The sequence below is a fragment of the Nematolebias whitei genome, chromosome 10 (genome assembly GCF_014905685.2).
Source record: "Nematolebias whitei isolate Nwh7 chromosome 10, NemWhi1, whole genome shotgun sequence".
Lineage (NCBI taxonomy): Eukaryota > Metazoa > Chordata > Actinopteri > Cyprinodontiformes > Rivulidae > Nematolebias > Nematolebias whitei.
In genome coordinates, this window is record NC_056507.1 from 5,925,376 (window position 1) to 5,940,224 (window position 14,849).

At 40.2% G+C, this 14,849-nt stretch overlaps 1 protein-coding gene across 1 annotated transcript in view; it reads left to right on the top strand.

Annotated features, from left to right (window-relative positions):
- The window catches only part of LOC119416092 (pleckstrin homology domain-containing family A member 7), a 198,537-nt gene that overhangs the window by 94,214 nt on the left and 89,474 nt on the right, over positions 1 to 14,849 (top strand). Inside the window, exon 4 of the mRNA XM_037683270.1 lies at positions 2,629 to 2,712. Within this exon, the coding sequence (XP_037539198.1) occupies positions 2,629 to 2,712 (84 nt within the window). The remainder of the gene's footprint in view (positions 1 to 2,628; positions 2,713 to 14,849) is intronic.

Below are 14,849 nucleotides of genomic sequence, written 5' to 3' on the forward strand. Positions count from 1 at the left end.
TACAAGTGGTGCACTGGTCATAAACAGTCTTCCTAACATTCGTTCACATTTTCTTTCCTCCATTATTCACCATAAGGTTATCAAGTGTGTTACGTAAATATAAATTAAACAAAGAAACACCCTTCCCTGTTCATTGTTTTGATCTCAGCAGGTTTTTTTTCTTTGCAGAGAAGTAAAGATTTCAGACGAACAACGTATTTCATTGAGGGCGACAAAGATAATGTTACTAACACTGATGTATTTTACCTCTATGCTAGATTTTCTTTAATTACTGCCTTGATCTTATTGGTAAGCACTTTGGTAACAGCTGCTTTTTTAAATGTGCTTTATAAATAAATTTGACTGACTTGACTTGGCCTGTGCTAGGTATCTAAATTTTAGCTTTCTAACATGAGAGGCATGTAGCTAATGACAATCGGGCTGGAGGATTGAAGAGAATTTATTATTGTTGATTTGTTTTACAGATCAGTTAAAATAAACTTACCATGCTCTTTTCAGCAAAATACGTTACACAGTGTTGCTCCCTATTTCATTTGTGCTGAAAGTGAAAGTGAAACTTAAGTGAACGGCCATGACTTGAAAGTTGTCTTCATGCACCCTCTGCTGGACACATTGTACAATTACGACTGGTTCCAGCATTTAGAGCTGAAAATTAGAAGTGTTTATATCGGTGCATAATGGGACAATTATCACAATACCAGTTTGTCCCCAAACAGCTATATCGACCTAAATTATCGGCCCTACTGATAATATCGGTTGGGCTGTATACACAACATTGTCAATAAAATTCTCTAGAGCAGCAGTGTTGAAGCTTTCTGACAGTCAGTCACTCAGCTTTTTAAACATCTTAAATATTAACCACTATTAAGCTTCCCTCTATAACAGAGCTATTCAACTGGTGGCCCGGGGGCCAAATCGGGTCCACAGGTGAGCTTAGTTCGGCCCACCAATGGGATCATTTTTAAATAAAACTAGATTTTAAACCATAAAATAACTTACTTAATGACAATAACTGCTGGATGTCCAGCCCCTGAGCTCTTGGCTTTCAGTAACTGCGGCCCCCTGAGCAGTTTAGTTGCATATCCCTCCTATACACTCTGAACTCCAGAGACTACACTGCAGCACATTCAAACCAGCTGATAAAAATTAATGGTAGTTTTACATTAAATGTCACAGCGGAGCAGAGGTTAAAGCTATCATCTCCCAGCAAGAAGGTCACAGGTTCGAAACCCACTGCCATTACGTTGAGTTTGAAGGATTTATCTGTGCGTGTGTAGGTTTTGTATGGGCACTCAGTTTCCTCCCACAGACCAAAATAAACAAAACAAAAAATGCTATTAGGCTAACTGGTAAATTTAAATTATCACTTGATGTGAATAGTTTGTCTATGTGTAATGGATTAGTGACCTGTCCAGGGTGTACCCTGCCTCTGTCACGATGACTGCTGGTGAATGGCTTCTTACACAGAAACTGGATAAAATTAATGATTAGATGCATATTTTGCATTCTGTTTATTACAGTTCTTGAAACATGGTAACAGCAGGTCAGAGCTATCCAAATACCAAGTTTTGGCCCACAAAGCCCAAACAAGTACTTCCCATTTTACATTTAGAATGTCTAAAAATTACAAATAAGCTTGAAGTTTGCTAATAGTATTGATACATTGTGGGGAACAGTCAGATTATTTTTCTAACATCAACAGTAGTGGTCGTCAGGTGATAAAGGTTAGTACAGACGGATGTAAACGCTGAGGAGATGGGATGATGTTCTTGTGATTAGGTCAGACTATAAGCTGCTCTTGTCTCTGAGTCCGGCTGCCGTGTCACAGGCTCTCCTGGGAAACTGTCCCTCTGGAGGATTTGCTCGTCTGCTACATCAGACGCAAAGTCTTTTTTTGCATGAGTAATGCGAGTTGAACAGAAAACAGCGGTATCGATTGTTTTTGGATGCTTTGCACACATTTTCATGTCCATAAGAAAGAGCTTGAATGTTTCCCTGCAGTTTACGTGACTATATTTGCGACTACCAAACAGATTATCTGCTACTATCATACATATATGAGCTGTCTATCCCCATTCTAAGGACAATCTGTTTTGTGCAAATAAATGTTTGAAGCCAACGGATATCAAATTAAAAGGTAAGCATGATCGTATTCATCAGATGTTTGATCAGTTCTACAACAGCAGGATAAATGAGTTCCAGATACAGTCCCACCCTCACGGTGACCCTGCATGCCACCCAGTGTTGTTTACCCACTCGGATGCTTTTACACTCTGCTTGAGGCTTTGGATGACTGACTGAACGAGTCCGATGGAGGCCCAGACCTGCACGGCCCAGTGTTTGTGCTGAGTCCATCATTTTGGTCCATGCGGGCTGTGTAGAATAGGCTGGGTGGGGTAACTGAGTGGGGAGGGGTTCTGTTGTCGAGCCCTCACATTCTGCACCGGACTGAGATAGTGCAAAAGGTTGATCAGAGGTTCTGAACCCGACACGTTCCTGGGGAGTGATCAGCTCAGTGTGTTGTTGTGAACAGAGGAGGCTTGATGTTCTGGTGTGATGCGTTCAGGGTGCTAGTGGAGCCCAGGTTGCTAATGTTGTTTAATTTTCCTCTCCCTTCTGGCATTTCAGTCATAATCAGAGGAGCACATCGTATCTCCATCCTGTAACCGGACAGATCTGCCCTGACAACATGGACTACATCCTTCAAGAACAGTGAGTGATCAAATTTGGTACTTTTCTTCAGTTCCAAGCAAAGAAATAGCGTAGTTACAACTAGTTGTTCCAGTAAACTTTACATACACTTTCCCTGTCAAATTCAGAATTGAATTCAAAATCTTACTTCTAACCTACAAAGCCCTCAACAACCTAGCTCCATCTTATATATGAGATCTTATTGTTCCATATTTTCCTAACAGAGCACTTCGCTCTCAGACTGCAGGTTTACTCGCGGCTCCTAGAGTTTCCAAAAGCAGAATGGGAGAAAGATCTTTCAGTTCTCAGGCTCCTCTCTTGTGGAACCAACTTCCAGTTTCTGTCCATGAGGCTGACACATTGTCCAGTTTTAAGACTGGGCTTAACTTTCCTTTTTGATAAATCCTATAGTTAAGGTTGGCTTGTTACGCTGCTATAGACTTAAACTACCGGAGGACAAATTGACCTCATTTCAAAATTGAATAGTTTTCATTTTATACTAATTCTATCTTAACATGTGATTCTTGACCTGCCATTGTGTAGCTGTTCCTACCAAACCCAGCTGGTGTAAGCAGATGGCTGCTTGTCCTGAGCCTGGTTCTGCTAAAGGTTTCTTCCTCATGAGGGAGTTTTTCCTTCCCACTGTCGCCTTCGTGCTTGCTCAAGATGAGAGTCTGCGATGGATTTAAATTCCAAGCAGTCTGCTCCTCAGTTAAATAATGATAAATTATAATTTTTATATATGAATGTTTCTGTTCAGTGCCCTGAGAGGACTTAATAAACTGAACTAAATTAAATTGAATTGAATTAAATACATTTTCTTCAGCTGTGGAGTGCAGTACATACCTCAAGTTGTTTTTTTTTGATTAAATATAAATAATGTTAAATGATTTTTAAAATATTTTTCTAATGATTTTAAAAATCATTTTTATCTTGTTTGCCTAAAATTGTTTTATGGTTATTTTTTTTTGTGTGTGGGGTTTTCTAGTTGGCTGATTTGCACTTGACTTTAAAAAATGCTCGCCACATCTTAAAGTTATTATTCAAAAGTTTTTTTCTTGTGTTTAGGCAATTATACTTTCTTATTGAGCAGGTGTGTGTGGAATAGTTCTTTATTGCTTCAGGTTTTCCTTTGTTGCTTCTCTTTTGTGAGGAAAGAAACGAAAGAAGAAAGATGGATTTCTCAAGGACACGCTGGTGTTGGGTGTTTATTGCCTGATGGTGCTGCAGCAGGAATGAGTAAACCATGGCCCCTCGTGTTTGAACCAGTAGCTGGAAAGGGCAGCTGAATGTATTTTAAGTTAAATCTTGTTTTCCTCTCTTTTTCTTCGAGCAGACATTGGATTCTATTAGAGTCTCAGTGCCTGTTCTCTAAGTAGATCAAATAACTGGGTAAGCTTACCTTAACCTACTTTGTAGAAACTAAAGCTAGCTTTGGGGAAATTGCTGCAAAAGTATGAAAAAATGACAAAATAAATATTGTTTGCAGGTTCTTATATCATAGAGATATAGCGCTCCCCCTGACAAGATGTAGATTTGTTTTTCCTCATACAGTTACTTCTTTATTTTTCAACTGGACTGAGTTTAAATGTTATCTTAGCTGGATGCTACAGTAAACAATGGATCACACAGTCTGTACTTTAGCTTCCCAAGTGTTGTTCAGTCACTAATTGCAACAAAAGTGGGAACTTTACAAATGAATATTTTACAATGTCACTACTTTAGTATTTGGGGATGTTATTGCTCCATTCAGCTGTTTTTTTTGAGAGGTTTCTAGTTTTTGTTACTGTGAAACTTGAAGAAATGAGCTGATGAGGTTGATCACCCCAAAAAAAAAAAAAAACACAAGGAGGAGAGGGATTGGTTTCATTCATGTCAAGATTAATGTTCCCTACGTTACACGATGGCAATAAACGCCAGGTAGAAGTTTAAAAATGACAGAGCACTGCGTTTGGGTCACATAAAGACAAACGAGACAAACAACCATTCACCCTCTCTCTCACCTAGGGACAATTTTAGAATCAGTTTTTGGTCTGTGGGAGGAAACCGAAGATCAGAATTGCATTCAGTCTAACAAAATATAAGGGTTGTGTCTAGTGTGCATGTGCACACCTTTAAAGCAGACAGATAAAAAGATTAAACTGCCTAGAAAAGTGTGTGATGTCATTTTAACACATAATTTAGGGAATTCTATGTACGTATGTGTGCAGTTAGTAGAGCTGTTGCCTGTCAGCGAGAAGGTCGCCGGTTCAGATCCGTGCTGGGGGCCTTCCTGGGTGGGGTGTGCATGTTCTCTCCGTGCATGCTTGGGCTTTCCCCGGGTACTCTGGTGTCCTCCCACAGACCAAAAACATGCATGTTAGACTGATTGGTAACTCTAAATTGTCCCTGGGTGAGAGTGAGAGAGTGAATGGTTGTTTGTCTCTATGTGTCCCTGTGTTGGACTCGTTACCTGTCCAGGTGTCCCCCGCCTCTCCCTTACTGACTGCTGGATATGGGCACCAGTGACCCCCGTGACCCAAGTAGGATGAAGCGGGTAAAGATAATGGATGGATATGTTTGTCTATATGTATATGTGTGTATGCCTGAACTGCAGAACACATGAAGAGATGTTATTTTACTATGTACACACACACACACAAACATATATATATATATATATATATATATATATATATATATATATATATACTAAAATAAAGTACTACTTACTACTTGTACTACTATTCCTACTTCGCGGTTTTTCACTTATTGCGGGGCTTAAGGGTACGGATCCACCACGATAACAGAAACCAACAGACCACAGTGTGAAGATCCACAACTTATCCTCCTCCACCAGAACCCTCAGCACTGGCTCCCCCCAGGGATGTGTGTTGAGCCCCCTCCTGTTCATTCTGCTAACGTATGACTGCGCACGTACCTATCCAGGCAGTCATATTGTAAAGTTTGCAGATGATACAGCGGTGGTGGGATGCATCACAAACAATGAGTCCAGCTACAGGCAAGAGGTGGAACACCTGGAGAGCTGGTGCAAAGAGAATAACCTTCATATCAATGTGAAGAAGACAAAGGAGATGGTTGTGTACTTCAGAAGGAATAAGCCCCCCCCCCAAAAAAAAAACAACAAAACAAAACAAAAAAAAAAAAACATAGGAGGATCTGTGGTGGAAGTGGTCTCCTGCTACAAGTACTTGGGTGTGCACCTGAATGGCAACCTCAGCTGGAGCAACAACACCACCAGCCTGATCAAGAAAGCTCATCAAAGACTCTACTTCCTCAGGCAGCTGAGACGAGCTGGTCTGGGAAGCTCAGTTCTCACCTCCTTCTACAGGTGTGCAGTGGAGAGCATCCTGTGCTCCAGCATCAACGTGTGGCATGGAGGCTGCACAGCTGCAGAAAGAAAAGCTTTGCAGAGAGTGGTGAAGGCTGCACAGAAGTCTGATGGAGTCAGCCTCCCCACCATCACAGACATCTACACCTCCAGATGCAGGAAGAGGGCCACCTGCATCATGAAGGACCCCACTCATCCAGCACACACACTTTTTGCTCTACGACTCTCAGGAAGGAGGTTGAGGAGCATTAAGTTGAGAACCACTAGGCTGAGGAACAGCTTCTACCCTGAGGCTGTTAGACTCATGAATCCCTAGTCAGGATTATCACTGTGAAAATTAAAATGGAAAAAAAAAAATCTCTGTAACGCCACTTGATTGTTGATATGTGCTGCTGACTATCCATGATGCTGATCTCATGCTGCTGATCTATTTCATGTTGCTGTGTTCATTCGTCCTCATCTGCTCACACAGACTCATGTTCGTGCTGTTGTTTGGCACATGTAGTGCTTAGTGTATTCTTAGTTCATGTCTTGGATCTTACTATTGTTTTTCTTTACAATTTATATTTTTGTTGGATGTAACTGGGACCCTGTGTACATAGTTTTGTTCCACCTCTTGTACCACATGTGATGTGAATGACAATTAAGAACCTCGAATCCTTGATAAACGAGGGACTACTGTATATAAAACCTCTCTTTAATGAAAGATACATTGTTGCAGATAGTTCCAAACCAAACCATAAATCTTAGAAGTGTTCATCAATTTTTCTAAATCTCATTGCTCCTTTGGATTCAGTTTTTTGGGCCCAGGGACAAAACGGCTCTTTCTTTCCACAGTGAGCTTATTTATTCTCGAGACCTTTTACATGAATCCACTTCCAAAAGCATAAAGGTATGTTAAATGTCAGGTTTTTATAAAATGTGTGGCTCAGTGTAAGAAATAGAGCAGCTGCAACACAGACTGTCGATGTCTAACTCCGTTTGATTGCTGGTAGCATCATGAGGAATAAGTCGTAGTTAAAACTTAAATTATACCTACCCCGTGTGCTCGTTCTCTTATAGTACAGCAGTTATTACAGTGCTGAGTTTTGCTTCATTCTACTTAATAACTGTAATTGTTTAATAGTTGTTTTTGGGCTTGTAATGAATATTTTATGTGGCTGACTCATCTTGCTGTGGTGTTTTGTAAATCTGCTTTGCTCTCCAGCTTCATGGATATCGATGCCTGTGAGACTGAATTAACATGATTGGGATTATGAAACTTATGTGGGCTCAAAGCACTTGCAGTTTTATCTAATCTGCAAGTGTAGCAATCAGTGAGCTTAAATCCAAATCAAGGCTTCATGATATATAGAGCAACACGGTGGATCATGTGGTAGAGTTGCTGCCTCTCAGCAAGAAGGTCGCCGGATCAAATCCCGACTTGGGGCTTTTCTGGGTGGAGTTTGCATGTTCTCTCCATGCGTGTGCGGGTTTTCTCCCACAGACCTGTATCCAGTTTTTCTTCTAGTCTAAAAATATATAGCTTCATCAAACTGTGCTTATTTAAGTCAGTAAATTTTGCGTTCTTACTTTACTTGTTATTTTTTATGTAGATATATCAATATATTTCTAAACATGCATGTTGGGCTAATTGGTATCTTTAAAACTGTTACTAGGTGAGAGTGAGAGAGTGAATTGTTGTTTGTCTCTGTGTCCCTGTGATGGACTGGAGACCAGTCACCCCTGCAATGTCTAAGACATTTATAAATAAATATATATATATATATATGTATATGTATATGTATATGTATATGGTGCACAGATAAGGCTGAACAATTATTTGCATTTGCAGTTATATTGCGATATGATAAAACAAGATATTCTAATCGCAAAAGTCGCAATTTGACTGGTCACATGATCTGGTTACGTGACTTGCGAGTGACTGGAGCAAAGCGGAGCAGGGAGCGGGAGAAGTCAACACTGCGCTTTAACCGGTTGCACAACGGCGTCAGGCTGGACAGAAGCTGCCACATCTGAAAGTTTGGTACCAACGAGGAGCAGCACGTCCGTTGTTTTGAATTATTTTTGCTATAAAAAAGACGCCGCTGCGCAACGACATGTATTGTGCAGAACCTGCCTCGCTGCTGTTTCTACCTGCCGAGGTAACGCCACAAATCTTGATCAACACTTAAAAAAACACCGCAAAGCCATTCATGATGGTTGCATGGGAAGAACGCCAACGACCGGTGCTTCAACTTCAAGTAAGCAAAGCACCAGCCGACAGGATCACTGACCGAACTGTTCGAAGGCTTTACTCCGTATGAACATAATTCGAAACGACACGCGGAAATAACTCGAGCAGTAATGGAGTTCATAGCGAAAGACATGATGCCCATTAATATATTGACCATGACTGGGTTTACGACTTTGGTAAACACAATGGATAAGTGGTACAAAACGCCCTCGTGCACACATTTTAGTCAAGTTGCTATCCAAGAGCTATAAAAAAATATGCAGAAACAGAGTTGCAGCGGAGCTGAAAACAACTGAAACAGATTTATTGCTTTTGTTTGTTGAAAAATACATGAGAAGAAGACATTGAAAAATAATCGCATATTAAATTGCAATCGCAATATTGAGGTAAAAAAAAATAAAATATCGCAATTAGAACATTTTCCAAAATCGTTCAGCCCTAAGCACAAACAAAAGTTGTGTTTTTATATATTTTTTCAGTTTATGTAGCGCTCCACAACGCTGCTAAATCGCACCGCACTCCTCCTCCGGTTCTGTATTTATGTAAACTCGCGTCATGTGGGGCATGGCCCGCACAGTGGGTGATTTACGAGCAGCCCGCGGCAATTAATGATGGGCTCATTTTTGTTGCCGTACGACAGAACCGCTTTGTGAAAAAACATCTATCAACTCCAAATAAATGAACAAGAAAATGTAACGCGTGTTTAGAAAGTGGTGAAAATTCATGCGCGTGGTTAGAGATTTGAAGACGGCTGAACGTGAATACACTGGGGCGTTGTGTCTGTAGCGTGACGACCATTGAATCGTAATGAGACGGGCGACATCTGAACGGAGCATGCGAGCTCTCTCTGTGGACGTACCGAACAGAAAAACGGTTGAAATTCTGCCTTCTAGACGCTTTTGAGTAGAAACGTCACAGAGACGCCTGTTGCAGCACCTCCTGTTTTATTCTTTGCTCTCTGTCTGCAGTGTTTGTCCAAAGCCGGGGTCTACTACTTTAATAACATAAAGAGCAATTTATCCCTCTGCCTACAAAATAAAAATCGACCCGAGCAACAAAAACTACTTGAAAATTCAAATATAGATGAAAATAAGAAGAAAACTCTATTTTGCCCTTAAGTTAATATAAAAAGATTAATTTCTTACCGTCTGTGATTAAAAATCTTAAGTCAGCTGTTTGCATTTATCAGTATTTATACAATGTAGGACTAAAGAAATAAGATTTTTTTGAAAAAGGGAAACATTTGTTTAATCATATGCACCTCATTTTGAACTGATAAAGAAAATATTTGCAAAGTATATGAGTGAACTTAAAATTAGGACAGGTCGACAAATATTTCATCGTGAGTCACTAAATTTTCTACAATAACGACTTTATTTACTTAAACTTTTAGCACAAAAAAGTTATTTTTTTTATTTTTACTTCTTGTTTTGTCACCATCATAAAACCATGTCTCCTTTTTCAAACTTCCTGAGTTTGAAGTGTAAATCAGGGAAGCAGCTGTTCGTTTACTTGCAGCAACGAAGCAACTGTTGACTCGTTCGTTGCGTTCACTGACATTCTACAGTTCTGTTCGCAGGAAGTGGAGGAAAATTAACAGAAGATGCATTTGAGGACTTCATTTTGGAATGTTTATCGAGAGGTGCATCAACGACAAGATTTTTTAAAATTTTTATTGCAGCCATTTTCAGTCAGTAATTCAATGAAAAACAATTATAAGGCCTTTGCAGCTGCTGGTCTGATGAAGATGCACATTAAAATGTAATGAAGTGTCAGTGCACGTGCACAGATTTCAGCACTTTCGTTTCTCTTTTTATTTTTCTGCTCGTTTCCTCCTTTTTTCCGTGCCTCCGTTCTGTCCATTGATTCTTGCAGCAACTTTGCGTTTAGAGTTGGATAAAAACGGTGTGTTTCTTTTCTTTAAAGTGGGAATGGTTAAAAAAAACAAAGCAAATGGCAGTCAAAGTGACCGACCCTTAACCTTTCACCAAAACACAAAGTTTGTTTTCTCAGTCATCCAGGTATATAACAACAAAAAAGGTTGAATCATGTCTTGGTGTTTTTGAAACCATTAGTGAAAAGGCCAGACTTCAGGGGTATCTGAGGCAGGCTTGAAACACAAGAGTCAGGGTGGCTTCTGGGTAATACCAGATGGCTAGGCCTCAGACTGACGAAGCCTCTTGGATGAGGGGCGAAACGTTTCTTTTTAACAAAAAAACGAAGTCCAGATGACATGATTCAACCTTTTTTGTTGCTTTCACCAAAACATTTTCTTTTTGGTTGAAAGCGACTAAGAGCCATCGTCAGAAGATGATCACGCCGCTTGATTCATTGTGGTCTAAGTGTCAGTGAAACATTTAAAGTGGAAGATAGATGTGCCGCTAGAGAATATTCATATATACATAACATCTTAAAAGTACAGCAGTCCCTCGTTTATAGCTGGGCTTCGGTTCCGAACCCGCCTGCAGTAAGTGAAATTCTGCGAAGTAGCGACATTATATATATTTTAGTAGTTATATATATTTTAAGGCTTTAAAAAACCCTCACTCTTGCAATGTTCTGGACTCTTAAACCTACATAATTTTAACAACGTGCATATAGTGTATATGTAGCTACTAAATTTTACTTACCGGGCTCTGCAGAACGGCAGCGGCTCGGTTAGTTCCCGGTCCAACTCTGTTTCGTTTCTGCAGACGTACCCTGCAGCAACTAAGCCCACAATCAGTGTTCTAAACTCTTAAACCTACTAGTTTTAACAACAAAACTGTAGCTACTAAATTTTAACATTTTAACCTAATGTAGCTACTAAATTTTACTTACCAGCGTGTCACCGCTCGGAGATCCTCAGAGATCCAGTTGAAAGACATGAACAAAGTCCCATTGAGCTTCAGATGGACCACTGGACCATCAGCCATGCACATTCACTGACAGCTCTTCATTGACCGGTTGAAAGACATGAACAAAGTCCCGTTGAGCTTCAGATGGACCACCACTCGGCAGCGCACATCCTCTCGGAGTTCCACGTGTGTGGGCTACCAGCTCTCAAGATTCACCGCTGGGTCTAAAAGTCTGTTTCTGCTCCGGTTCTGGTTCGGCTCGGTGGTTTCAGTGCGGCTTCTCTGCATCCGCTGGGCGCTGATGAGATCAAAACTTTACCTCTATTTTTTTCAGCAGAAGGAAACGGGGCTTCTGGGCGGGGCCCTGTTGCCTTCTGGGAAATGTGGTCATTATGAGCAGGAATAAGGTGAAGTCTTACTGAGAGAAAACTACAAACATGGCGGTGCCTGTCCTAAGTATTTTATTTTTCCTTAACTTTTGCTGTTCAGTACTGTATCCAGTACTGTCCCAATCACGTGAGTAATTAACGTTGACAATCATGTCCTGTACAAGGTTTTTGTACAATACTATGGACTGTACGTCCACAAACCGCGATAGACTGTGTACGCGAATGTCAAATCACAAAGTAGCGAGGTACCACTGTACTTACGACTTTGCTTAAACATTATTAATTTCTCTTTATTTGAGTGCACACTAATTTTGTGCATTTAAATGCCTTTTGTGTCCATTTGGGCTGCCAGCACTGGTAATTTTCAACATAAAGTCATTAAACTGCAGGAAATGTATTGTAGTAAAATGTTAAAAGCGTTACTAAAATAGTGTGTTCTGTGTAATTAAATTTTCTTTCTGGCTCTGCTGTCCTTGAGACAATCTTACATTCAAATACACCTGAAAGAGGATGCAGACAGCTCTTCAGACGAGCAGACAGGAAATGCCCTTGTCATGGCCGTCTTACATTGGCAGGTTTATATGATGTTACACTTAAACTGAAGTTCATGGGTCTTCAGAAAGAGAGAAAAAAGTTTTATGTCCTGTTACGTCATAAAAAAGTCATATTTTAACTTATAAATATCACAGAAGCTCAATATTGTGCTATTACTGATTGTAGTAGAGCAACTGTCATGCTGTTTCTGTGTATTTTAATGATGGATGCTTCAGTCTGGGGGTTTGGATTACATTTAAACTTTCAGCTTTTGAAGTTACTTCAAAAGAACAGGCTCACAGTTTGGTCCTTTTTAGTAGATGAGATGATTTTCTGAACTTATTCCCCATTACGTCACATCCCTACTTTTTGACTGTTAGAAGTAACTTGTTGAGCACTCTCCGGTGATTTAGAGCTGCACTTTAGTGAAGTTGAGACAGCAGAAGAGACGGAAAATCAAAAACTGTGAAAATCAAGTTAACACTGGCAGAAAGGTTTTCGCTTTTTTTGGTTCTCCGGCGTCGACAGTCGTATAAAACACACACAGTGTAGAGGCAGCTCATTAGCACCACTTGTTGCAGCCACTTATGATGACTAATCTAAACATAAAATGGAATGCCATTAACTGGATCTCAAGGTGTTTGGCTCTGTCTGTGACTCACCGGGAATACACAATAAGAATGGTGTCATTTTGCAGGTAGCCCTTGTGCAACTCAATATTTAATTAGAACACAATGTGCACAAAGCAGCCATGACATTATGCACATCGACTGGTAAACATTGATTCTCTTGTTATATTGAGACCTGACAGTGAGCAGAGTAAACACACAGCCTGGTCAAATAAAAGCTGACCTCCTGGATTTACCAAAGCTAATAAGATCCTCCCATTGGAAAAGTATGGCAGAAAGACAAGTTATATAACCAGAACTGATATAATTAGTAGCTTTTTGTTTCCTTAGGTTCCCTTTATGCCAGCTAAAGACTGTGCTATGATGTAAAAAATCAAAATGTAGAAAAATGTGGGGAAAAAAACTCCGTCTCGTCGAAGCTCCAAAATTCACGGTTGAAACCCGTGCCTTCGTGTATAAAGTTGTTTTTCTCTTAAAAAAGAAGCTGAGAACTTGTTTACTGATTTTTTTTTTTTTTTATTAAAAAGCTTGTGCGAAAAATGTTATGCTAAAAAGCTCAAACCACACAGAGCGTCCGCCATTTTGAGAACCGAAAAAAGAAAGAGGGACAGAGACACGCTGCTCGCCCCCTCACTATCCATCCTTCGGTTCAAACGGTCTTATACTGCCATCCTGTGGTCAAAAAAAGGTACTACACACAAAAATTAACCAACATTTCTTCTTAAGTTTGACAATAATTACTAACTATTGTCAAATTTCAAACAATATTATCGTTTATCGCAATAATTTCTGAGACGATTAATCGCCCAGCAAAATGCGTTATTGTGGCAGGCCTATTTGTGACCATCCGTTCGTGGGATTAAACAACAAGCAGATATTTACAGAACGATAATAATCAATAACTCACAGCAACTTTTGTAGTTACAGTAGTTTAAAAAATAGTCAAACACAAAAAGGATAGCTAAAGTGAGGTCATTTGAGGTGATTTAGCAAATGACACCCTGGAGATGTCCATCGTACATTTAATACATCACGCTCCACTTCAGCCAAACTCAGGTTTGCTTCATGCCGTTTTTGGTTCCGCTCTGCCCACTTCATTTCTGAAATTTCTGAGGTGAGCGGGAAGTGACGTGCTCCCTCTGTTCTTTAAGACAACCAGGGGGAGGATAAAGTCGGGCTGGTCTATACGGCCATTTCTCGGATCTGTCTTATGAAAGAAGCTTTAGAATGAAATCAGTCCATGATGGGTTCGAGCAGTCTCAACCCTACTGTGGTGAGCTCGTGGTGGTTCATTAGTGTGGGGGGCAGCGTATCGGGTCCTGAGCGGAGAAGGAGGACTGCTGATAGATATGGCAGCAAATCCTTGGAGTCCATGTGCTCCAGTGTGACTTGATTGTCAAAAATGTGAAGGACAGGCCACAAAGTTGTGACTGCAGTATCCCACGCTGCACTGGAATCGCTCCAAATGAGTTTTTGGAAAGCTCTTACCACAGGCATGCATTGATTTGTCCATAAGTACCGCAGTATGTTCAGCTGTCATTTATTTGCCTTTTGGATGTGAAGCAAGAGGGACTTGTTTCCGTCCTGGTCAGGCCTGTAGAGCCCTACCCTGTAGGGTAGATGGTTGAGGTTTGGAACAGAAAGCTTCTTCATCTACATCCTCATGCTGCTGATGCTGTTTCCTCCTCCACGGCGAAGCTGAAACTGGTAGGGAATTTTTGGTCAAACCACTGATGTGGTTACATTTGAGCTTTTATTTTTAAATAGATCCGAATCTCACATCACAAGAAATTAAAAAAATATAGATTTATGCAGATCATAATTTATACCTATATTGACAATATAATTGTCAATATAGGTATAAACAACTGACGATAACGTTGCACTAAGTCACATCAGTGACACCTGATGTGTTTTTTGCTGCTGCAGTTTGTGGCTGTATCATGGATGTCACCATCTGACCGTCATCATTCATCTCAATGTTACTCACCACCTGTGCAATAACCTGTCACACAACCTGTGTAGTATAAGTATGTATAAGTATTTCACATGTTCCTTAAATGCACATACCTAATTCATCCTACTTGCTCCTTTACATTTTAGCATCCTGACATTTACTATATTTCTTTTGGACCTGGTAAATATTATATCTCTTTTTAATTTTTTGGTACTTTATTTTGTACCCTTATTGCATGCTTTACT